The sequence below is a fragment of the Phalacrocorax aristotelis genome, chromosome 3 (assembly GCF_949628215.1).
Source record: "Phalacrocorax aristotelis chromosome 3, bGulAri2.1, whole genome shotgun sequence".
Taxonomy (NCBI): Eukaryota; Metazoa; Chordata; class Aves; order Suliformes; family Phalacrocoracidae; genus Phalacrocorax; species Phalacrocorax aristotelis.
In genome coordinates this window covers 49837333-49863109 of record NC_134278.1, presented here as the reverse complement: position 1 = coordinate 49863109, position 25777 = coordinate 49837333, and the positions used below count along the sequence as shown (strand labels likewise).

The window sequence follows — 25777 nt, the reverse complement described above, 5'->3', positions numbered from 1 at the left end:
GGGCGGAGGGCAGGCTGGGCCGGGCCGAGCCGAGCCGCCGGCGCTGAGCGCAGAGGCGAGCGGGGAGCGCCGCGGCCCAGCCCGATCCCGCGGGGCGCCGGCGGCCCGGCCCGGCTCGGCTCGGCCCGGTTCCCCCAGCCATGCTGTCGCGGGGGGCGGCGGCGAGCGGGCGGGCTCTCCGCGGTGCGGGGCGAGCGGGCGGGCAGCCGCTGGCCCGTGGGCTCCGCGCCTCTCCGCGGTCGCGGTCCGCCATGCCCTCCTGGGTCATAGACCGGTACGGCCGCAACGACGTGCTGCGTTTCACCAGGGACATGGTGTTCCCCATCATACATTTCCCGAACGAGGTCATCATTAAGGTTCACGCTGCGAGCCTGAACCCCATCGACCTCAGCATGAGAAGTAAGTGCCGGGCCCGGGCGGCCGGGGCTGGACGGGCGCCCAAAAGCGTACAGACCTTGTCACTGGCCTGCCCTGGAGGGCCCCCGGCTCCGGGCTGCCCCAAAGCACCTGCTGCCCTGAGCCCTGTGAGAAACCGCCTCTTGAAACTTATTTTTGTCGAGTTCTTAGGGAAGAAGGGTAGAAAAAGCCATTGCCTTTCGGAAGACAAGAGTATGTGTGTGTTGTAGGGGTCAGCTTTTAATCTGAGTGACTAACTGCAGTCCTCTATGCAGGCTTGCAGCTCACAAGTCACCTTCCTTTTGTTAGTAGCGTAACTGTGGTGGGGTTTCTTCCCTTCTCCCCCGTCCCCACTGTTTGGGCGGCAGCACTCTTGACCAGGGGACTGGCCCTTCCAAGGAGCAGTGTTCCCCCTGAGATGTGCTGGATTTGCCCATCTCTTTAAGGCAAATGGGGCTGAAGGTTAAAGTTATTGCAAAGTCGGCACATGCAACCTAATCCAAACCAGGTTGTTCACTGTCGTGCCCTTTCTTCCTGAACTGGCGTCTGGCAGTACTGGTTCTACTCAGTTTATACCTGAACTGGTACCTGCTGTCATCTTGCCCAGGAAATTATACCTTTCACTGACCAACGCTTTGCATTCGACACATTTAATCAGATTTTTTTTCTCTCAGTTTCAAGGTTCAAAAAGCAAGAAGGAAGTTATGATAGAATACCTTATATTTCATGTTGAGAAGCGATCTTGCACACCAAATCAGATTCAGTAGTACTTTCAGAGATACCTGTGGGAAGCCTGCTGACAGAGCTGTAATTTGTGTTTTGGGTCTCTAATAAATGAATTTAAAATATCTTTGTATATAGTTGTGGGTTTGATTATGGGACTTCTGCTATCTAAGGATTCCTGTTGAATGACCCACTTGAACTGCTGGGCTGCAGCTAGTATTTTCAGTCAGCATAAAAGTATTTTGAAAAAACTAAATTTTCATCCTGCTTTTGAGTATCTTTTTTTTTTCCCCAGTATTAAAACACTTTCTAGCATAACAGGCAGTCTTGTCCAAACACTTTAAAGGGCATACATGCCAGAATGCAGACTTTTTTTAGGCTAAGCAGAGTTATTAGATGGTCATTCTGAGAGTTCACAGCATTTAGCTATTGCTTACTGAGTAGAAGTTAGGGCTACTCGTCTTAGGAGATGTGCCTTAATATTTTTTACAATTCTGTTCATGTTACTTTTTACAGTACTTTACTGGAAAAGACAAATGGAAAGCTTGGAGTTCTTTTGGGTTTGTAGCTACAGGATGCTGTTGGAAACTGGAGTATTTCCAGCAGACTTCTTAGAATTTCTGACAGTGTTACCACTATTAAATATTTTAATAATAGAAAGCCATTTTGTGGATAAATAAGCCAGAATGAGATTTGCTTTTATTTGTACAATCTGTAGAAGTATAAAATATTGCAGATTTTTTGCATGCCTAAGTTATAACAGAAATGAGGTACATTTGGTACGTTAGGTACAGACAATGCTTTATATTTGGATTTGTCCACTTAATAAATGAAAACTCAGTATGTCATGGTTAGTTTCATGTTTTGCAGGTGGTTATGGTGCAACTGCATTAAATATGAAGCGGGATCCTCTGAAACTCAAAAGCATGGACACTGAATTTCCACTAACGCTTGGTCGAGATGTCTCTGGTGTAATTATGGAATGTGGGCTGGGTGTGTCTTATTTCAAACCTGGAGATGAGGTGATGCCACCAGTCTCTTTTTTTCTAAAATGTATAGTTAAAATATATTACGAGATGTTCAGCTTTCATTTTCCTCTTAAGAAAATGATTTTTTTCTTTATGTTGTTGCACTCTGAATGAGGACTATTTGTCAATAAATTCCTAGAATACTTTCTTCCCTACTTTTTTCTCTGAAAAACATGGTCTTTCCCAGACTTGCTTCTGCAAGTGAATTTCCCTTCTGTTTTTTTTTTTTTTATTTTTGGTCCATTTCAGTGGTAACAAGAGAGGAATTTATTTATTAAGTGCATACTCAAGATGTTGCTTCATTCTTGACTGAAGATAGAATTCTAACAGGAAATTATTAGTTGGGTTTTGTTGTTTTTTTTTCTTGTGTAACTTAGACTCATAGAATCATTAAGGTTGGATCATCACCTCTAGGATCATCAAGTCCAACCATCAACCCAACACTACCATGTCTCCTAAACCATGCCCTGAAGGTTAGGATAGGAACTCTGGCATAACCGAAGAGCCACTTTGTGAGTCCCCACATAAATTCTGATATTATTTGCTTTCACCTTCACCAATTGCTTTCACATTTTACCAGTTTTACTGCTTCCTCCCTGCGCTTCTCATCTGCGCTTTCTTGCATGGAAGTAGTTTGGGGGTTTTGAAAAATTATGTCTTATATACTGTATGGTACAATTTATTTTCATAGCTCTGCAGTCCTTCGTTTAGTCAGTCTTGTGATGGTTTTTGTGTAAAGTGAGTTAAAACTGGTTTCTGATAAGCAATAGTGAAGACATTTTGCAAATTGGACAAAAGATTAATGAGGAAAACTTTTTAGGTACAATCATGAGCAAAGTCACAAAAATTGATAGTTGTTTTCTGTTTGGTTTTAGGTGTGGGCAGCAATTCCTCCGTGGAAACAGGGCACTCTGTCAGAGTTTGTGGTAGCTAGTGGAAACGAGGTAAACCTTCAGAAATGTGGCTAACAGACAAAACCGTCAAATTGTGAAGGCTGGCTTTTTTTTTTCTTGGTTGTCTAATTAACTGTCTGTTTCTTGGTGCTTGGATTGATTTAGACTCCAGCTAGTTAGGACGATAGTTGAAAATGTGCAGTACACAACCTGCAAGTCAGTACACAATGTGGAATACACAATCTGCAATCCAGTTTAAATATTTCAGTGTCATTTAAGATCTGCTGTGTGACTTTGGTACGACTGATTTTATTTCAGGTGTCTTTTAAGCCAAAGCGTCTCAGTCACACCGAAGCTGCCTCCTTACCGTATGTAGGTCTCACAGCCTGGTCTGCAGTTAACCAAGTTGGAGGACTGAACCAAAGTAATTGTAGTGGGAAAAGGTAAGTAAATAGTTCTGGTGCTGAAACTTAGTGTTTCATTTTTAAACTGATCTGCTGCTTCTAAGACATGTCCCAACAGCAATGGAGACTGTTGTGCCATGATATTCACAGAGACCAGCTGGCCTGAAGATGGTTCAATCTACACAACCACTGAGAGAGGGGCTTCTTCAGAGGGAGTCTCAGACAAGGACCCTAACTGAAGTGCACCTAGTCACTTGCTGCTCACTTCCTCTATATAGTGACTATATAGAAGTAGTCCAATGTGTATCTACTGTGGACTATAGACTATAGGACTCCATAGAGAATTTAAGAATGGTATCTGTAGGAATTTGTAGGGACTTGCCTTTTTGCCTGGTAGGACAGCTATCTAAATGTAATATCCTCTCTTGAGTTATTTTGGCAGCTCACAAAAAGCGCTCAACCACCGAGGTGTGGTTCAATCAGTTCCTGCATGCGTGGGCCACTTGGAACAGACTGGTTATCCAGCTTTTTAGAAAAAAAAAAGAGCAGGTGACTTGGTCTCATTTGACCTATAGGCCAGAACTTTGATGAGGTCAGGGGTGCAGAAGAGAAGAGGAAAACGTGCAAGACGAGCAGCCAAATCAAATAGAAAAATTGGCTTTGTTTATCAGCCTGTTAATCTGACAATGGCAGATGGAGGACAGAAGAGGAAAAATGCATTGAAAGATTGGAGCAGATACCATTTTTTGCCTGATAATTGAAATTGGCAGTTATTTTGGCCTCTGGATATTTGTGTAAATAGATAGCAAAATGTTCAGAATGGAAAGAAGGGCAAAAGTAAAAATACTGGAATTGAAAAATAATCACTAAAATTATGATGTTGTACCAAAAATTTAGGTCATAAAGTAATTATTGGGCAGTAGGAGTCTAGATGCCTGACCTCCTCTTATCTTGGGTGTTACACTGTTGTAATGTAACACATTGCAAAGGACACCAGATTTACTGAAATTCTTTGTCCACATCTTTAGAAGATAATTGAGTGAGTGGTTGTTTAGATGTCACGGTAAATTTCACTGTGAAAATATATAGTAATTGTTTGTTTGTTCTAAAGATGAACAATGTTTTTAGAAAATGAAATTGCAAAATTTAAAGCAATTTCGGAGAGGCTTCATTGAAAATAAATTCCAGCTAGTGATAAAATTCGAGGTATGTTGCCTTCCTTTTTATTTTTCAGTATTTAGGCTTTTTTATTATCTTTCACGTATAAATAGAGTTAACCTAAGCATATGTTGATAGGCTAGCCTTCCTTAAAGTATCTTTCCAGTCTTCGGGTAAGTGTTTGGATTGTTAAAAGTGAAATTCAAACTTCATTTATGTGTGTCTTTATATTTAACATTTACTTTTATGTCCCCAAGAAATATTTAACCACTCTGCCAGCAAAAAACATTTTAATGTACTTACAAAATTATGATGTTTCCGATCTAGAAGTTTCGAGTTGTAAAAACAGCAGAGAATGACTTAGGTGATGGTAGCTTTTTTTTCCCCTGAAAACTTTCTTGTAGGAAAATACATAAAATGCATTGAAGGGTCTGTGCAACAGTATATTCCATTAACTTTACATTACTCTCTAAAGGCAATAATTTCAAAAGACAAGAATTTACATAATGTGTCTTAATTTCTTGAACTAATTTAATTAGCTTGGAAAGAATTTACCTACATATGTGATTTTATGTTGGTCTTTTTGTCTCCTGTAGGTGTATGTAAAAGGCTATGTAGAAGGGTGTATAGACACACCAGAGTGTGTCTTATTTTGAAAGAACAGCTGTATTCCTTGATGAAAGCTACTTCACTGATACTTTATTGCAGTGTTAAGACATCTTAGAAACAGCAAGATTTTTCTATTGGTGTGTATTGGTTTTTTTGCCTCTTTAAGGTGGAAGGGTGGGCTACCCAGAAATACTAACAGTCCAACATCTGACTGTATATTGATCTGACAGGAGTATCTGCTGCATCTGCACACACTTTCACAAATTTGGTTTTGACAAGTTACCTGAAGTGTGCTCACATTGTTTGTGATTCTCCTTCTTCACTATAACTTCAGTCATTTCTCCATAACTTTTATCCTACACCGCTGTAATTTATGTCAGTATTCTTGCACAGGCTAAAAGTGAATGTTCTTATTATCCAAAATGTTCAGAATAACTCTGTTGTTTTGAAGTTCTCGGTGGATAATACCTGGAGAGCTTCTCGTATGTGCTAGTGTCCTGTTTCAATGGAAAGGGGATATGCTTCTTCAACAATAGCTGTTAAATATCTTGCTTGCTGTATTCACAAAAAGCATGATATAAACAAACTTGACAATTTGAGAAGTTCTTGAAAATGTTTACATTAAGTAAAGGTCTTCTATATACAGAGCCAATATTTTATGTGTTTAAGTGTGCTGGGGAGAGACACTGGATTCTGTTACTGTAAGCTATTAAATGTACACTCCTGGTTTATATTGTTGCAACAAAAATTTGAATTATGTAATACCCCAAGAAAGTATTTTTTCAAAGTTTGTGTGTTATTTCGTCATTTTATCTGTTGAGAAGTACAAAGTGAGTGTAGGTTGTAAAACTTCTTGATAGGGTAAATCCTTCTTGGTACAGGAATGAATCTCTTAGGGACATTTTGTTGGCATAATCAAATGGAATTTAATTTAATATATATATGTAAATTGTTATATTTATTCAATAAATAGAATAGTTATTATTTGGCATGTAACTGAGTCACTGAAAATTGTTAGTTGTTTATAATCTGGAGAAAATGCTAGTCCTTGATCTGTACACCCACTCCCCACCCGCTGTGTCTTCTGTGGTGGGGGACACATCTGAAACAGGTCCTGGCTCTCTGATGCTGGTTTCTGACCACCCCATAGTTCCAAGCAGGGCCCAGGGAGAAGGGCTAAGCTCTCAAATCCCATGGTATGCTCATCTGGAGAGATCTGCTGACTCTCAGATCATTTGAAACACTGAAGCCTTGTATGGGTCTTGGTGAATGCTGGCTTGAATTATGTGCCTCTGTCAGAAGGGAGCAAAGCGTGCGGTACAAACGTTTGTTTTGTTCTTTTGAGAGAATCAGTTCTCTTGGATCTCTGTTCAGGTCAAATAATTCATTAGTTTGTTCCCTTGTGCACAGGCTTATATGTTAGTTTACTGCAGTTAGTTTACCTTTGCAGTGAAACAAGTAGTTTCTCTGATATGTTTTCTCCTGGCTGTGTTTTCCTGAGGCAAGGCAAACAAAATGGTGACTTCTTTGGCACTTTCCACCATCTGTGGTTCCTCAATACCATCCTAACAGGTCCTCAAACACTTCCCTTCTTCCTTGTGTTGTGCCAAACAACATGTCTTGCTGTCCTCAGTGCTGTAAAATGCTCATCTATTGAGCTGTGGCGTACGGATCTCCTGTGCAGACATAGTCTGAAGCGAGGAGCTTTCTTAAAGTCACAATATACGGAGAGAGTTTTAGTAATTAGGTTTGAGAGAAAATAGCCTGCATAACATAGGAACAAACCAAATCTGGAAAGTATTTCTATGTGAAGAATCTCAAGGCTTTTATTGAAGGGGAAAATAAAAAAACCTCCTAGCCAAGCAGCTTCCCAAAGCTGAAAATGTACCTAAATCCTTGAGCAAAATGTATGTCTTAAAACGATAGCTTTTTCCAAAATTTGTAGTGGAAGAAATGCCCTTTAAGCAAGGAGTAAAATTGGAAAGGCAGTTTGACAAGGCTTTTTTGAAAGGATTTAATTGTGACTGTCTGTTGTAAGGATAAAGATGGGCTTAACCCAGTATCTTGAGCTTAACCCGGTATCTTGAGTGTAGCATCCCTGAGCCTTTTCAAGTATAATAAAATCTAAATATGAACATTGCTTCAGGCATCTGTCATTAGAAGCATGGTTCTGAGGATAAGTACTTTTTGGCAGATTTAAAAGCTGCAGGCATTGTGGTTTCAACTTCTTAATCTGAATTTTGCAGCTTGGATCAGTGAAATCGGAGGGAACAGAATCTGATCTTACAAATGAGGAAGCATTTTAAAATGGGTACTGTGACCAAAGCCAAGTCTCTTAGGTTACTTCAAAGAATTTTTGTAAACTGAGACTCCAGATTGTATAGTATGGTTTTACACTGTAAAAAGTAATTTCCTTCAACATCCATCACAGTGAGATTTAGAACAGGAACATCACCAGCTTCTAAAGATACTGAAATTTTTCTGGCAAACAGAAGTTCTGAGAAACATGATGTTCCTCAGTCCTGTGCCAAGACTTAATCTTGGATCTTCCTTTTGTCCTAGAATTAGCAAATAGGTCCGAAGTCCAAGCACCATTTGTAGCTTCAGCAGCAAGGCTTTCTTACTAATTTTCTTTCTGAAGTTTAGTTATTTAATAAAATATCTAGATGAAATTTTTGAGCAGTAACTAGGCTGCTAGCAGTAAGGTTCTCACACCACTAAACTGGAATACATTTTTATGAAATTTAGGGTAGTGTGTTCAGTTAAAGTGAACTCTCACTTGCTAATAATTTGGTAATATACTCTTTCATTTTCTTGCTTGCATGCCAGTTTCCACAACCTGGCATTTACAGGGTCTTATTGAGATGTACTGAACTAGAAAAACTATACTGCCTTTTTTCTAAAGAAGAAGGCGCATATCTTAGTTTAGCAGAACTCAAACTTGTTTGTGGTGAGGCTACTTCATTGTATTTTTGTCTTTCTTTTAGATAAATATTATGCAGTATGGGAAAATTATGTTCCATATATTCTGAAGTTCCCAGTCTCCCTAAATAATGTTATAATAAACCACTTTCACCACCAATTTGTGTAGCATGTTGGTGAATCAGATTTTTTCTTTAGGAGATATGGCAGTGGAGTCTGGGAGACCGTAAGACTCTTAACTGATTTTGTCCCAGGCTGGGCAATTGTGTGTGGGAAAGTGAGGACAGGGACAGGGCTTTTGCATGATGAATGTTGCTGCCTGACAGCTCCACTGCCTGGTTTTAGTGGAAAGCACATATGAGGGAGTCTCTTTGGCTGTGCTGAGATAATGCTCTTGGCACAGGAAGCATGATCAGCAATGTTAGTCACGTTACTATCGGAAGAGTTAACCACTAAGTAACATTGAATGACAAATACAGTCTTTTGCTTGAAATAATTTAGTGTCAGAGATGTATGAGAAGCATTAGAATGCATAGTTAACATAGAGTTTATTTAAAGAACTATTTAATATATTTTAATTTTCTCTTGCAGAGTATTAATATTAGGAGCTTCAGGAGGCGTTGGTACATTTGCTATACAGGTAATATAAAACAGTGTGCCCAGGATGCATCTTCAAACTTATTCAATATGAAAAAAAAAATTAATGGAAGGGAATTGAGGGAAGGAATAGTGAAATAGCAAGCTACTGATCAATCTATCTATTCTATCTGATTGATATTTCCAAAAGTGAAATATTTTCAAATTTATTGCTTTGCATTTGTTATGTTGTATTAGTTTAAAGTAGGAAGCAGGGACTTTCAAAGACAGCAGTTGTGAGTGTGGGTAGTGAAAGATCACATTTTATTGTTTGGGTGCAGGAAGTCTCTAGTTGGTGTAGCTTGAAATATGTAGCCTGATTTCATTATCTTTCAGTCAGCTCTGCTCCATAAATATGAAAGGAACTTGGTGTATGAGTAGAAAAACTGATGGAGAACGTATCGTCTACCATAACTGTTGTAGGTGGTCAAATGATATGAGAGGCACCAGGCTTTTATGTGCAGTGTATGTAAAGCACAGTGGCTTAGCTTAGCTTTCCCTCACTGTCTTTGCCCTGCTGCCCTTTTGTCTGACTTCATTCCAGTAGCTCTAAACTTTGGAGAGTCAACATGCTCTTTTATCGATTGTTAATTGTGGAACATCCTCTTTTCATGCTTCCATTTGATTTGGGGATTTTGATTCTAATCGGTGTAATCGCATACTGAAAAATCTTTCTCTTCAGAATATGAAAAAAATATAGAAGTTGGGTGATTGCATCACTGTGTTCCATGTTACTAGACCATAAACATAGTGGTTTTAAAGAGGCTTACAGGAGAATTTTTAGTGGTATGCTATTTGCCTGATCCCTAATAAAGCAGGTGGCTAAATTAGATCAGTATGAAAGGTTGACCGGCCAGTAACTAGTTGCAATTTCCAGCTGATTAATCCTGAGTAAACTACACTAATCTGGAATAAATGTAAAAAAGATTACTGTAAGTGAAAAATGAGATTACAAAAGAGATAAATAACTATCAAAAATCCTTTGCTATAGCTTTAGGAGTAGAAGATAATCTGACATCCTCCCTGTGGTAAATCAGAGATGGCTTCCTTCTTTTTCTCATTATTAATATTTAAGATGTTCACAGGGAGTTATATGAAATACTTAATGACCAGGTAGGAATATAAAAGATTTTAATATTAACTATTTAAAAGTATTTAATGGTTGATCTGGTGACAGTTCTGTAGATCGGTAACTTGGACAATACTTCTTGGCATACATTTAGCTGACAGATTCAGATGGCAAGCGTATTTCATTTGAAGCCTTATTTATCTTGAGACCTGATATCTGTAAAGTGGTATTAAAAAACCACCCTCCTTCCTCCACATCAACTCCTCCCTCCCCAAAACCTCCTTAAATATTGATGAATTTTAACCATTTTTGGTCTGTTGGATGTGTGACAATTTATCCTGTGTTGGAACACAGTCTCCCCACTCCCTACTAAAGGTGCTCATTTATTATATAAATATAATGAGACTTTGGCTTTTTAAGTTGTTCTCAATGTTTCACTAAATTTTAAACTTTGGACTTCTCCTTTTTTATACTTGTTTTTAGCTAGTGAAGGCCTGGGGTGCTCATGTGACAGCAGTTTGTTCTCATGATGCCAGCACACTGATGAAAAAGCTCGGAGCGGATGATGTGATTGATTACAAATCTGGAAATCTGGAAGAGCAGCTTAAAATATTACCCTTGTACGTGTTTGTGTTGCTTAATACTGAGATGAAGGAGTTGGCAGTCAGACCTTCTGCCTTTTGATTGCTTGACTCCAGTCTATCAGAACTCTGTCTTTCCCCCCCCCCCCCCACCATTTCTAAAGCGTTACTTTGTAAAGCAAATTAATCCCAGTCCTTTTTGAATGCAGTTTGCCAAGTGAGTATCCCAAGCACAGATTTCATTGTAAGACTAAGCCAGTTAATTGGGCTTGTGGAGGCAAGCTCACTTTCACATGCTTCTCTTCAATGACTGCAGTTTGAACAGTTCTGTCAGCTTCCATCCAAGCATCTTGGAGCATTTACAAAGCATGAATAAATTAAAATAAGTTTCAGAAATCCTGGGTGAGGCTAGTAAATAGTAAAATTGATCTTCTAGAGGGAAGAACTATGTCATGAAGCAGTTAAGTGACGTGCCTGAAGGTCTTCAGCCACTGTGCAACTTGACCAGGAATAAATTTCTCTTCTGTAACATTGGGTACAGCTACCTCTGATAAACAATCACACTTATCTTGTCACAGCAGTTATGTTTAAATTGGCTTGGGGGTTTTCTCTAGAACTGAAGTATTTTTTGCTTTTGTAATCTTTCCATCTGTTTAAACCTAGTCTACTGTGACTTGTATTTTAATATGGTATTTACACTGCTCTTTTTAGCCAGATTGAGTTAACTTTCTGGGAGGGGAAATAGAAGCTATTCTATGTATAAAAGAACTTTACTGATAACTGCTATGAAGACATGAGCCCTTTAACTGTGGTGTGATTGTCAGCAGGCCTGAGGTCAGCTGTGAGCGTACTGGCACTGTCTGTACGGGGAGGATGTGCAGCAACTAACGTAGCAGTTTGCAAGCAGTGCTATATTTGCCTTTATGCAATTCAACATCTAAACACCTGTTCTAGCAACTGACCCTTTTTAGGATCTATCAACAGCACAGTCTTAGGGTGCAGTTTTATGATATAGCAAAGCCGATCAGTCAGGTGTAGTAAGGGGAATGGTTCTACTTCCCTCCCCTTTTTAGTTGTACTGGCTCTTCAGACTCCGTGGTGAGCTAGTTTTTCCTGGAGCATTAGTTTTCAAGATTTTAATTTCTCATGTTGGCAGCTAACCGTTAGGTTGACTGAACTGTAACATGAGGTTGCATCCTTGAAAGGCAGGCAGGAAAGCTCTTTCCAGAGATAAGGACTTTTTTATTTAATTTGCATAAAGTAGTTTCCCTCTTATTTGAGGGTTATTTAGATTCAGTGTATGTGTAAATACATATCTGTTGCAATCTGGAGATTGCTGGAAGCTTAGAGGGGAGAATGAGCTGTGTATCAAACAGAATAGGTGCATAGCTCCCTGTTACCCTATTCAGCCTTTACTGGCTCACATGCTGGGATAATGAGAAGGAATGCTGAAACTGTGGCTTGTTGCCAGAGGCTGCATATACCCATTCCACGGGGGGAAAGTTTTAGACCCTTGCCGTTGTTAGGTTCTATGTCAAATAGGTAGATTTGAAGAAAAGAACTGTCCATAAAGGTAAAATGATCGCCAAAAAAATAGGGAGGTCAGAAAAGACTCTTCGAAGTGAAGCTGAGAACTGGGTCACAGAAAAGATGTGAGGAGATAAAGGTTAGTAGAGTAGTTTGTTTATGTAACTTTGGCCACTGGAACCAACTCTCATGCAAGGAGGGCATGTACAGGAGATGCTCCTAGTGAGGGTGTGAGTCCAGGCTAGTTTTTACATGCACACAGCATATTGTTTAAATGTTAGGGCCAGACCTCAAGACTTTTCCTATGGTCTCAGTGGGATGGCTGAAGAGACAGAGCTCTAGAAGGCTTTAAGCAAATAGAGAATGTAGTTGTGCATCTTTGGAGTTGAAGAGAAGTTTAAGTTATCTAAATACCTGTGTCTGCTGTACAGTGAATGAGCGATAACCTGTAAATTTAACTACCATTGTACAGTAAAGCTGGGATTTAGCTGAAGTCTTGGGACTTTCTCCCTACTGTCTTGCAGGCAGTTATTTTAATATTGCAGTGATATGTAAAAATGTAAACTACAGCAAATTTCTGATATGAGTTAGCTTAATTAAGATGAAACTGTTTTCCCCATATCATGATTTTAAACCTGTTCTTTACATGTCTGCAGATTTGATTTCATTCTAGATAATGTCGGCGGATCCACTGAGAAATGGGCTCTAGATCTCCTGAAGAAATGGTCAGGAGCAACATATGTCACCTTAGTAACACCATTTTTGATCAATATGGACAAACTTGGAGTGGCTGATGGCATGTTACAAACAGGAGTTACTGTTGGTTCCAAAACTGTAAAGGTATTTGACAAAATCCTATATACTTCAATATTATGTAGTACTTTCATGGCTTCCTTTGTGGCTTGGATGCTAGTCATGTGGCTCATCTGTCTTATTTTCCTCATATATCATTAAGTGTACTTCAGATGCATTTTTATTCTTTCCTCCTTTCTTGCACTGAAAAAAAATGTGCTAGGGTGGTGCCGATTGGTGTATGTGGTAGTTTGGGGTGCTTTGAAGTTTTGATTCCTTATTGTGCTTTTCATTGTGGCCTTTTCCATATGGCCCCCCTAGTGGGTCCTGCTGACAGCTAGTGTTTCATAGTAAGCAGAGCAAATCCCTGCCTCATTGAAGTGAGGGCAATTTTGCTACTTGCTTTAGGCTGGTCAGGCTTTCTCTCAAAACATTGTTCCATGACTGATTCTCTTCATCCTATTCCAGCACCAAAGAGTAACAAAAGTGGTTGAGGGTGGCTAGAAAGTCTTTCATCTCTTTCATGTTCATGCGTCTGGATGGTGATACTGATTTTTCTGGTTTTCATAAGTGGATCTTAAAATGTTCAGCCAGTAGCCAGATCAGTGAGGCTTTTTAGAACTTTTCTCTTTCTTCTCTCAACATATGTGCTTGCTCTCCAAATGAATGCTTTTCAAACAGTTGCCATGGTGTTCCTGTGATGGCATGGTTGAATGAGATTCTAAGTCCTGCACTGATACTTTCAAAGGAAAGCTCAAAAACAAAATGAAAAGGCTAGGAAGAAATAATGTAATGTTATTTCTCAGTGTGCATGTTTCAATGATGAGGAGCATTGCGTGCCATGTATTAAAAATCATCTGGGCCTCTTATTCCTATCATGACTTACTTAGAGGAGGTGTTCTTGACTTGTGCTTGTGAGGTCTTCGTAAAATGCTTTTCATGTGAGCTGCCATCTGTCATTGGACGGTGATGACTTTGGCAGGTGTGGTGGCGGAAATTTTAATCACTGACACTGAGGTGGAAGGTTCTAAATGTCACATTGCTGGGTTTATTTCACCCCCTTTGTGAACGTGTATAAACGTATAGCACCATTCCTCTGTTACCTAACAAATGATGCCATTTCTAGCTGCAGAGAGGTGGTTGTTTTTCTCAACTATCTGACTTGTGCAATTGGACACAAAATTCACTCTGATCCTATTGTAATACAACATCCCTGTCTTTACATTTAATCCATATGCTTAGGTGACTTTTTTTTCAGACATTAGCATATGGTTTCTATGTCTTTTCCTTAGGTTACTTCTCTAGTGCTTCTGTCATTACTTTTAGTTTCCATTTCAGGTTCCTGTCATGATTTTTTAATATATTTGTGATCTTTCTTGCAGCATCTCTTTAAAGGAGTCCATTATCGGTGGGCATTTTTTACGCCAAGTGGCCCAAGTTTGGATGAAATAGCAGAACTAGTTGATTCTGGAAAGGTATGTCAATAACGGTTATTTGGCTATTTGTGCTGAAAGAGGTGCTGCTTTGACTCAAAAGTGGTGTAGTTCACAATAAGGAAATAGAATCTTATGAGAGTCACAGTGAGGAAAACTAGGTAGGAATTTACTTGCTTCAGTTTGTAACTTCTGCCTTTTGCATGGAATTCAGGAGTTTGTAATCCGCAAGACTGCCCTCTCCCTCTCCACCCCACCTGTTTTTAAAAACACAAAACTTACTAAGTTAAGAGGAAAGAACGTCCAGCACTTGTTTATTTTTGCCAGTGGGAATCATTTAACATGAACTCTGACGTTGAAAATGATATGTTTTAAGAGGCCTCATTTGGTCAGAGTGAACATGACTGTGTATCTGCATAAGCAAAATTGCCTAGACTTGGGGGATCAGGAGTCCTGCCCATAATGTGCATAACTAGAATATTCAGGTTATTGCAGGTCATAGAGAATCTGTGCTGGAAGAATGATGACAAGAATCTTGTGTTTCATTATTTCAGTGCTTCAGAGTATAATGCTTGTGCTAATCCAGCACAGTGACTTGGAATATTGTGAGCGTTCATAAGCTTTCGGGGAATCTCTTAGTGGACGGGGGGGGAAGGCATGAAGTGGCAGATAGATTACTGCTTTTCTGATCTTTTCAGGTTTATGAGGTTGTTACAAAATGGGTGTGAGAGTGAGCAGTTGGTTGCCTGTTTATTGGACTGTGTGGTGCTGGTAGTGTCTTCTTTTGGATAATTTCGTGTTGCCAAAATTCCCAGAGTAGAGAGCATGGACAACTGCCTTTAATCTTTCTATGTGGTACCTAAGCAGAAGAGGGAGCAGAGTCTGCTGTGACTGCTGGCAATTCCAGTATGTGAACTGTCAGGCCATCTTGCACTCAAAATTTGTGCATATTAGTAAAAACTAGATCTCTCAAAGTTTGAATGTTGATCTCCTTTTTCGCTATACGTTATGCTCCAGAGCTTGGAGAAAAGTAAATGAATTGCTGTCATACTTAAGGCCTGATTGTTTCTATTTGCCACCTCAGTGCTGCTGATCAGAATAAAAGTCTTCCTGAATTCAGCCACTCCTATTCCTCTGTCCACAAGCAGTGTGTTGCTGACACAGCCAGTGGAAGGTCTGTGTTTCCTAAAAAGTTACCTGCTCATAAATAGAGGCTGCAGCAGCAAATAAGCTGTGCTGAAGTGTGTTCCTGGCTACAGCTTTGCACTAACCTGCTTTGCATTATGTCCAGTGCTGTAGGCATTATCCCATGGTCCATAACAAAACCCTAGAAGATGCTCCTCATCCTGTGATTGCGTCCAGTCACACGACTAAATTAAAACTGTCTAAGAAATGGAAATGCCCTTGTCTGTGTTCTTATCATTTGTCCTGATTCTCAGCCAGTCACAACTTGTTTTCTGTTCTGCTCCTGCCTTGTAGGCAAAACGAATGCAGAATATGCCCATGAAAGCCTCTTGGGAAACACCAGTTTATGCAGTAGAGATAGGGCTTAATCAGTGTTCTCTGCCTAATAATCTGGACAGGTGAATTGTAATGCCATTTAAAAGGTACATCATACATATATGAATGTCTGATGTTCTTTTTGTTGCAAGATCATCATGAAGACAAAGATGTTTGCTTGATCTTTTATTCTCTGTGCAAAAACAGGTCATAATGTCAGACTGTTTATCTGTGTAGTCATTATTTTAGCAGCATTTTACTGTTTTGTAAAATGTTGTAAACACCTGTGCTATCCTCAGTGTTTTGTAAGAACCAGATGTTTTCCATTTAGACAGATGTTAATAAGACTATGTCGTGGTTTAGCCCCAGTCAGCAACCAAGCACTATGCAGCAACTTGCTTACTCCTCCCTGGTAGGACGGGGGAGAGAATCAGAAGAGTAAAAGTGAGGCAACTCATGGGTTGAGATAAAGACAGTTTAACAAGTAAAGCAAAAGCTGCGCACACACACAAAGCAAAACAAGGAATTCATTCACTCCTTCCCATGGGCAGGCAGGTGTTTCTCCAGGAAAGCAGGGCTCCATCACCTGTAACGGTTACTTGGGAAGACAAACACCATAATTCCATAACTCTGAACATCCTCCCCTTCCTTCTTCCCCCAGCATTATATACTGAGCATGATGTCATATGGGGTGGGATATCCCTGTGGCCAGTTGGGGTCATCTGTCCTGGCTGCACCCCCTCCCAACTCCTTGTACACCCAGCCGAGCATGGGAAACTGAAAAAGTCCTTCACTAGAATGAGCACTGCTTAGCAACAACTAAAACATCTCCACATTATCACCGGTTTCCAGCACAAATCCAAAACACAGTCCCATACTAGCTACTATGAAGAAAATAACTATCCCAGCTGAAACGAGGACAGACTTTGACCTTTATTGTCTGGACACAACAGTTCTCTTAAATGGCCAGATCATCCATTCAGAAGAGTAGGTGTTTGGGAAAGGCAGGAGAGAATTACTGGAGGAAGTGTTCCATAATTTCCCATAACTCAGTGAAAAGAAATGTTTATGTTTGAATAGAAGAGGATAAATGAGAATTAAAAAAAGAACAAACGACAAAGCACTGGAAGTATAGCAAGAAGACTTGGGGAAGCCAGCAAAGTGAGCTCATGTAGTTGCATTTCTTAGTTTTGAATTAATACAGTTTTGAGTAATGCAGATTTAGTTATTTTGATATTTTGGTGAATTGTCTTTTCTGTTACAGACATCTTCATTTTGAGATCGTATGAAGTGTCAATAGGAGAGCAGTTGCAGAGCTCCCAAAAATGAGAGGCTTTTTTCATGAAAGCATAGATCATGAGGGGGGATTTAAATGAAGGAAATTAAAAAGAGCTGATGGTTTAAAGAGATGATGTTATAGTAAGTGAAGCTTTGAAGAGCATACCCCTGAAGCAGTTACAGATCATATTGATTTGTCAGTGTTTTTTCTTTCAGTCCCTTTGAACCAACAGAGATTTTGAATTTTGATGAGTTCATCATCTTCCTTTGCTAAAGCAAAAGGATTCTCAATCCTTCAGTGGCTGAAGAATAAGCAAAAAGGGCACTTTGTTTAAAGATACTTGGTTTTCACACAGGTGATTTTTGCAGCAAGGAATAGAGATTTGCAAAATGTCAGCTATGAGGAGAAGGAGAGGATTTGGTGAGCTGGCAGTGCAAGGAAGGAGAATAATTTTCCTTTTGTAATTTACCTGCACATCAGCTCAGTTCTGGGGATTGTAAAACCATTTTCAGTCTATGAGCTGTTTTCTCTGCCTTGCAGCTGGACATCTTGCAAAGAGACTATTGTGAGACTGAGGGGCTGGGAGGCTGCTGCAACAGTAGTGGGCGCAGAGGAAATCAAGTATTTCCTTGTCAAATTTTAGAGATACTGGCTACTTTCTAAACTGCTGGAAAGTCTCTGTTGTGGGTTGAACTCCACCAGTTAATTACAAGCCAGTAAGGATTGGCTTAATGTGGGCTCCACCAAAACAGTCGTGACGCTGGGGATCTCTTCACACGCAGAATGTTCCTGGTGAATTACAAGGTTGTCATCTAAAGACAACTGAAATCCACAGAGCCTTTATCTCAGGACACAGATTTGCTGGCACACTGTTCGCTGAGGCATTGTCACTGGTCTTTGCTGCCAGCATTGTCACTGAAAGGCTTGTTAGGATTTAGTTTGATATGTTTATGGTCAGTGTTGTGGATTTAACATTGACAGTCTTGGGTTTTGCTGCTTGCTTAACTTTTTTACTCCTTTCTAAGGATGTGCCATTTAGTCCTTGGTGAAAATACACCAAACTCGAGTAAGTACATAAGTTTGTGGAAAGCTTCTAAGTTATAATTGAGCACTTAACTTTGCCTTTTGTAAAGCCTGATGGAGGACTGAAAGACTCCTTTGTGTCATCAGGGGGAGCACTAAGTACGTTGTATGTTCCTGCCAGACCACGATAGGTTGTGGGTTAACATGCAGCCCTACAGAAATTTGAAATTTTAATTTTAATTTGGTGTCATTTAAATGCAATGCAGGTGTGTGTGTGTGTGCGCGCGCGCAGTACTTCTGGTGGCTTAATGCTCTTTCCTTCAGAGCAAAGTTGCATCAGATGGGCTGATGGGTGGAAGTTGATTTTGCAGAAGGAAGACTAAAGGACAAATGGAGCCTCCGATTGTGGATTGAACAGATCATTCTCTGTATTGTTTGATCTCTAGGTAAATGTTACAGCACAGGCACACATAAGAAAAATAATTGCATGCCTATATTAATGTAATTTGTGTGAAGTGTTGATTATACATTTTGCTGAAGACACTAGATGCTTTAGATGTAGCACCTGCTGTTACGGTTTGGAGGACAGGATGCTGATACTTCTTTGGCTCTGCTGCTCTCTTCCTGTGCAATGCTGTACAAATCATAACCTTTTGCTACCATAATGTCTCTGTCTACTAATGAGGGCTAATGCCCTTTATCCACTTCTGGTCATTTGCTCTGAGATACCCTGTTAAAATATGGAAATCAATTGTTTTCTGTTACTAGTCTTTGCTGTTCAGGAAGTAAATAACACAAATAGATATGGTCATCCACTTTGACGTGATATGGGGTTTTGAGTTGTTTGGATGGCAGTGATTTAAGGTGGCTTACATTTGTCCTGCTAGCACAGGTTATCACAGCTTCTTGACTCTGTACCCTAACCTGTGTGTCTTGATTTGCTTCCAGTTCATCTTGTCACAGTTCTGGAAGGAGCTTTTTCCCTGGCCCTTGTGGCACAGTTGTTGCAGATTTCTCTCAACTGTGTGAATATCAAACAGCTAATGTAGCATATTGAGTCCTTGAACATCCTCCAATTCTGGCATCTCTAGATGTGGCCTTCTCTGCAGTAATTCCAGTCTTTGTCTTTATGGCTGTTGTAAGGTATCTTAAGGTACTCGAGGTGACTCACCCTTGGGTGGAGCCCGCTTTACCCTCCCTGTCTGAAAAAGGGCACTAGGGTAGCGATTCTGTACTTACATGTGTAAATTGGCTAGATATCAGTCCTTCTTCCCACTCTCTTTAGGCACTCTCACCCATTCCGACAACCATCTTTCTCCATGTTAAACTGCAAAGCTTGCACCTTTTTTTTTTTAAAAAATTTTGTGTTTTCTTGTTGCAGTGCTTTTGCTTGCCAGGTTGGTTGGCTGGACCCCAGAGGTGTTGATCAAGGAGAGGTTGCCAAAAGCTCTGTTCAGTCCTTTCTCTTCTAAAAGGAACTTCTATCTGCATTTTGTTATGGCCACCAAAAAACCCACTGTGATTTTTATTAAAACACATCTGCTCCTCTTCCTGCGGGACATGGTAGCTCACTTATGATCTTTATGAAAGTGCTGTGTGATTACATCATAAAATGTCTGTGAAGAAGACTAATGGAAATTTTGCATACTGGGGAGAGATAGGGTTTGAATACATAAATTCACATAAACTGCAATGAGGTCTGGAAAAATTTCATCATATACCAGGTATTTAATCAACTGTGTTACCTCAGCCTGATGTAATTGCATGTTCTGTAGGAAATCAGTCCTAGTGTTCTGACCTCTAGTCTCTTAGTGTAGGAGGGAATTATGTCCAGCACAGTGGTAAAATGTGGGGTCAACAAGACAGACATTGTCTGTTGTGAGTCAAGTTTGCTGAGACCTGGGGAGATGCAGGTCATGCAGGACTGTTCTTCTAATATGTATATATAAATATATATAGAAATATATGCTTTCACATATAAATGCATATATACATATATATAACTGTATTAAAATTTATTCTCTCTTAATTATATGGTAGCATTGCCCCAGATTGATTTAATTACCAGTATGAATAGCAAGACAACTACTATGAACATGGCTGCTAGGGGATTCCAGAAGAGAGAGTTGCTCTTTCCTTTAGTTAATAGTTTTTCAGCATGGTTCAGCAGGTAACTAAGCCCAGGATCTTCCTCACTTCTACTGATTTAAGCTTGGGCTAGGCTGGCACATACTACAATTCTGGGCTTGTTCCAGTTTCATACTGCTCTTCATTGTGTTCTTTAGAAGCTGTTCTGCCAGCGCTAATTAATGAACTAGAGAGTTTTTTTAAGCCTCTTCTACACTCCAAACCATACCCTGATAGCCTGCTTAACTGGGATTTATCTTCTAGCATTTTAATAATTGTAGATGATACTCATAAGTTACTGTGGGCTGCTCATAGAGGCTTGATACGAAAGAATGTACCTTGGCTTGAAAAACAAAGAAACAAACAAAACTTGGTAATACAGTTGTTTGTAACATGACTGTGGGAGTAGACCCCAGGACATATGCCTTCCATTCCTGTGTCTTAACTGCTGCACCACCATTCTTCTGATGGGTTTATGAGGCTGGATCGTTGGATCATTTTTACTCCTGCTAGGCGTTTGGGACAGAAATATCATGCACCTAATGTCCTTTAATGTGCTTTTGGATGAAAGTGCGTATTCTCTGAAATAACAGTTAATCAAAACCAAAGTACTATATAGTTGCAAAGTCACCCATATAATATGTGACCAGAGCCAGCTGTTCCAGAAGATAACAACTTTAATCTTTGTCTTCAGTGAGGGCTGACCCTAGAACCTAATGATGGCAAGCAATATGAAGGTCAGGATACATTTTTGCATGCCATTTTAAGGGGAAGACAGGATGAAGAAAGGGGTGGGATTAAGACCCAAAGAACATAGAACTCGAGTATGGCAGAGGAGGTGCTCAGCTGAAGGGAAAAATGACAGAAACAGCAGTGTCCCAAACCAGCATTTCTTCCATGAGATGACAGTGAAGTGCTGAATGGATAACTAAATGTTTAGTTACAGGACAGGGACTGTTCTTTGTAATGATTTCTGTTCAAGTCTCTTGTTGACGTTGAAGGGAGACTCACTGAAGGCCAAAGGAGAGTATGAAGCTCTGCATTTGTGCTCATATACTGCATTTGGGCATAGTGATAATTTCTGGAGGAAGACAGCCTTTCTCTTGTAACTCAGCTAGTCAAAATGACAAGCGGGTGTTTTGTGTTACGGCAAGCCCTCAAGACGATTTTGAGGTCTGCTAGAGCACATCACAGCTCTTGTTCTGTGCACATGGAAGTCTTTTCCAAAGCATGTTATACAAGCCACAAGCAGACTCGTGGCTACTTACCAAGGCGTAAATGGGGGGTGCGCCCTGGGAGGCAGCAGCTGGGAGGGAGGCACTCTGCAAAGCAAGGCTGCCTGGCAGTGTTGATGCAGCCATCCTTTACAAACCTGGGGGAGAGCCAATGCACTGTCATTGCCCTTGGAGTGAGGGGACTTTTTTTCTTTTACACTTCGAGCTAGGCTTGCTCTGAGGGCCTCAGGTTTGGTTGTCTCCTGAGAATTTCAAGGCTCTAGCTCTCCCTCCAGCGGCAGGAAGCAGCTCCACACTCACTGGAGTGACTGCTAATGCGAGGCTCAAAGCTGTCTTCGTTCCCTTCATGTTTTCTCACTTGTCCCCTGCTGGTAAATTTAGACTGTGTCCTTGCTACCGGAGGAATGGGGACCTCCAAGGGTGGCCTTGAATTTGCCATTAGCAGGAGCGTGTTCCTGCTGACCAGTCAACTCCTGCCAGTGCCTGTTCGCTGCCTGCTGCGCTCAGAGCTGGATTGGCTGGGATGCCACAGCCTTAATCAGCATCAGCAATTGCTCTTTTTATTTTTCCGAAGAGATGAGTTCATGTCAAGAGACCTGAGATTCATTTCAATAGTATGTCCTGCATCGGAGAGAATGAAGAGGAAGAAAATACCTTTCAGGCCCAATCTGTTTTCAGATAAACATTTCAATGCGGGTGCGTTAATCCTTTCTCTCCCAGACTTTAGTTTAATCCCTTTTCCCTGAACAAATAGGTGTCCTCTGGCAAGGAACTGATGTGTGGCTGTAAATAGGCGGTGTTTTTATTGTCCAGTTAATCTCCATTTATTATCACACATTCAGCAAACAGCAGGCGCTCCCCTACTTGTTTGTCTGCTCACAGGAAGAAATTTTATCTTAGTCAGTGGATTATGGTGAAGGCTGAGTGAATCACTGAGCTGCAACACTGTCAGCCCTTTCAGGGTTATTCAAACAATGGGACTGACCAGCCAGCCAGATAAAATGTTTAATGCTCTAGATTGTCAGGATCATCAATTTGGTATTCATGTCTCTCTATAGCACTGCCTAAAGCCAGCGTTTAAATGGAGCTAGAGGTTACATCAATGTAGCAGATCAGCTTTGAGCGTGTGGCGGCTGCAATGCACACGGCGTTTTGAACTGTGAGGCTGAATTTAGGGTTCCTCTGAATCCCTGTGTCACCACTTTTCCAATGTGATGCTTTGAACTTTACCTAATACGCTGAGGACATAACATACCTCGTTCTGTCAGGGTTATAAGCTGCAACCTGCAATAAATGACTGCAGGTAGCAGAACATTGAAGTGTTCTGTTCATTTTTTCCTCAGTTGCTGCATGTGTCTGAAACCAACTTCTGCCATTCCCTGGAATCCCTTGTATACCACGTCCCTTGTGCTGCTGCACTACTTTCTTCCCTGAATACCCTCCCCCTCCTCCCAGCCTGTTGCCCTGCTGGGGTCATCCGTGTCCATGCTCCAGCAGGCTGAGTTTCTGTATTCTGGTTTTTTCGTTTGTTTTTCTTTACTGAAGCACAGCTTTGTATGTAAGTGCCTTTAACAATAAGTACTTGTACAAGTGCTGCACTTGTGCTTGGCTCAACAAGGTTATTGCATTGTTTTTTTCCCAAGCTTGTGCTATGAAAGCAAGGGTTGGTCTTCCTCAGAACAGCCACCACTGATCAGCAGCACGTTCCTCCTGCTGATAGTCACGGCAGCTGCAGTTTACTCGGATGCTCAGTTTACCCAAAGCCATTATCTCATTCAGTGGTTTTGCTGCCCTGGGTCCATGTCCCCGAATTTGCTGATGCCCAAGATGACATTTCCATTCTGTGCTGGGTGCTGACCAAACATGATTTTGTCTTGAATTTGATCATTCGAGCCCCACGCTTCTTCCCCAGTGGAGCAGCAGCAGGTGTTACACGGTATCTTTCTGGATGTGCTGCTGTGTGTTACTACTCACTTAGCTAGAGGTGTGTGTACAGAAATTGTCCTGGCAGAACAAGGGGAAGACATGATCCAGCCTTGTACCCTGCAGGATGGCGAGTTTGAGGCACTTAGTGAATATATTTATTTGCACAGTTGCTCTCACAGTGATTTGGCTGCTAATTCTGACTTTTCCTCTGGAGAGGGTTCACACACCTACTTTTCTGCCCTGTAAAGTTTCACACTACTGCTAAGCTTGCCTTGATAAAGAAGGAAAAATCTAGTGACAAGCTTAGGAGATACTGCAGTGTAATAGTTAGATTACTGATGTCTTGGATTACTGTTATAAGCAAAACCAGTAGTTATTTTAGTACAAAGAATGGATTTCAAGGTAAGGCACTGTGTATGAATAAAAAGAAAATTAAGAGTTGAGAAAGGAACCTACCTGAGCACAGCGAGCTGCCAGACTGCCTTTGCTGTGCTGTTGGCGCAGGCGCTGGGTGGTCAGTGCTGCTGCTTGGAAAATGTGTGCCTATGGAAACCTTTCCTTGGCAGTGCTGCACACGGACCTTCTAAGCAGCGTGTCTGAATACGTACCCCTTGCCTTCTGTAAAAGTAAGCAAGCCTTTTGAAAGATGGCACTGTTCTGATGCTGGCAGATTGTTTGTCTCCTTATTGCTGTTGTATTTCTTCTGTTTAGTGAGATGCATGGCCTACCAGGAGAGGAGGGCAATTACCAGTTCTGGAGTATTCAACGAGATAGTGTGCCTCTAGTAGCTGTAAGGAAAAAGCCTGAAGATATTTTTTCACTGACACAACAAGGATCTTTTTCTAGCACAGAAATAGGGTGTTTGGATCTTTGTTACTACAAAGGCATGTAGGGATAGGACAAGGGGTAATGGCTTTAAAGTGAAAGAGGGAAGATTTAGATTAAAGAGGTGAGTCTTTACTGTGAGAGAGATGAAGCACTGGAACAGGTTGCCCAGAGAGGTTGCGGATGTCCCATCCCTGGAAGTGTTCAAGGCCAAGCTGGGTGAGGCTTTGAGCAACCTGGTCTGGTGGAAGGTGTCCGTGCCCATGGCGGGGGGAGCTGGAACTAGATCATCTTTAAGGTCCCTTCCAACGCAAACCATTCTACAATTCTATAAATCTATATCACTGCAAGAGCTAGCTGCGGACTCACCTACTGGTAATGCTTTCCTCTGAGAAATGGATTAGGATCAGTTCATCAATGCAACAACATGCGCTGGGCTGGTGTTAGGGGATCCAATGTAAGAGACCAGCCTCAGGGTAGATAGGATCTTTGGGAGGATGTGCGGGAAGCACTTTTGTATACAGACCTTATTTTGGCCTTTGGAAGGCCGACTCAGAACTTGCTGATCAAAAAAGTCTCTTCCCTTGGACCAGCTGTGACAAGTGTTTTTCAGAAGCAACTGGGACATGTTCTGCCTCTGCTGGTACACTATGATGTTTAAAGAAAATGCTTGTAGGATTTTTCAGGCTCCTTGGTCAATAATGGGGACAGTGAATAGGGCAGTTTCACCTTCTTTATTAGAAATTAGTGTAAAACAATCCAGAAGGCTACTCTACAAAATTAACGCCAAAATAGTAGTCAATGCAAGCTGGGCTTAATGATGTGTGCCTATGGGAATACACCTGAAAACTCAGCTGCCATGTATCTAAATGATTCAGCAACAAATGTCTGTGGACTTTTTTCTGTACTTCATTTGTGACCAAGTCTTTTCAGGGTACTGAGGCATGTACTGATGCAGATAGCTTTGAATCTAGTGCCTATCTTTAAAACATCCAACCTTTTGAAAATTCATGGGTTTAACAAAAAAAAACAGCAAAGAAATATGAGGGGAAAAAAGTGGTTTTCCTTTTCCTCAGCGGATCATTCTGGAGAACAAAAAGTTGAAGCACAGTGTTAGCTTTTAAAGGGAACTTTGGAAGTTAGAGCCTTGCATGGTGACTGTATTGTTGAGTCTCATGTGAGACCTCTGAACTGTGCTAGTAGAAATGTTTCAAAACCTGGGCAAAGAGCAGCAGAAAACCTTCTCCTGCTTTCAGGGGATCTCTGAATAAAGTTAAAAGCTAGGGACTCCATCATTTGGCAGCATCTGCCCTAAATGCTATAAAGTAACCTCCCCCCTTTCTTTATACACTAAGTGTGAAGGTGATACGTTATTTTACTCCTAATATAGTGACACTTTTTCTTTATTCTGTAGATCCAACCAGTCATTGATCAAGTCTTCTCTTTTTCTGAAGTTCCAAAGGCCTTTCTGAAATTGGAAGGAGGACATGCACGTGGAAAAACGGTGATCGATGTAATCAGTAAAAAATAAAGTCTCTCTAATCATTACTCTGCCTGCAGTCAGTCCTTTACTGGTTAATTACACTTGAACATTAACTGGTACGTAGCAACTGTTTCTTCTTCAAAAGCTCACTTAGGGTACATAATATTTTAAAATGTCTGGTTTTAGAAAATCCCCTTTGATTCTTCCA

The 25777-nt window shown here is 40.7% G+C and overlaps 1 protein-coding gene across 7 annotated transcripts; it reads left to right on the top strand.

The window, feature by feature from the left end:
- Positions 1-21: 21 nt before the first annotated feature.
- On the top strand, positions 22-25634 carry RTN4IP1 (reticulon 4 interacting protein 1). 7 transcript variants are annotated; one of them, XM_075087384.1, is made up of 9 exons: positions 22-399; positions 1990-2141; positions 3023-3091; positions 3359-3483; positions 8725-8773; positions 10322-10458; positions 12603-12786; positions 14121-14213; positions 25501-25634. In XM_075087384.1, the coding sequence occupies exons 1-9, from the start codon at positions 141-143 to the stop codon at positions 25615-25617; spliced, it is 1185 nt and encodes a 394-aa protein (XP_074943485.1). In that variant the 5' UTR covers positions 22-140; the 3' UTR covers positions 25618-25634. The 7 variants fall into 7 exon arrangements, with proteins under 7 accessions (XP_074943485.1, XP_074943484.1, XP_074943488.1 ...); XM_075087383.1 differs by having other exon boundaries at positions 1975-2141; XM_075087387.1 differs by having other exon boundaries at positions 1975-2141; positions 25477-25634.
- Positions 25635-25777: the final 143 nt, after the last annotated feature.

Coding starts and splice junctions, on each gene's coding strand:
- RTN4IP1 (XM_075087383.1), top strand. CDS start 141: ATGCTGTCGCGGGGGGCGGCGGCGAGCGGGCGGGCTCTCCGCGGTGCG. Junction 3,484..8,724: donor AGTAATTGTAGTGGGAAAAG/GTAAGTAAATAG, acceptor TTTCTCTTGCAG/AGTATTAATATTAGGAGCTT. Junction 10,459..12,602: donor CAGCTTAAAATATTACCCTT/GTACGTGTTTGT, acceptor ACATGTCTGCAG/ATTTGATTTCATTCTAGATA.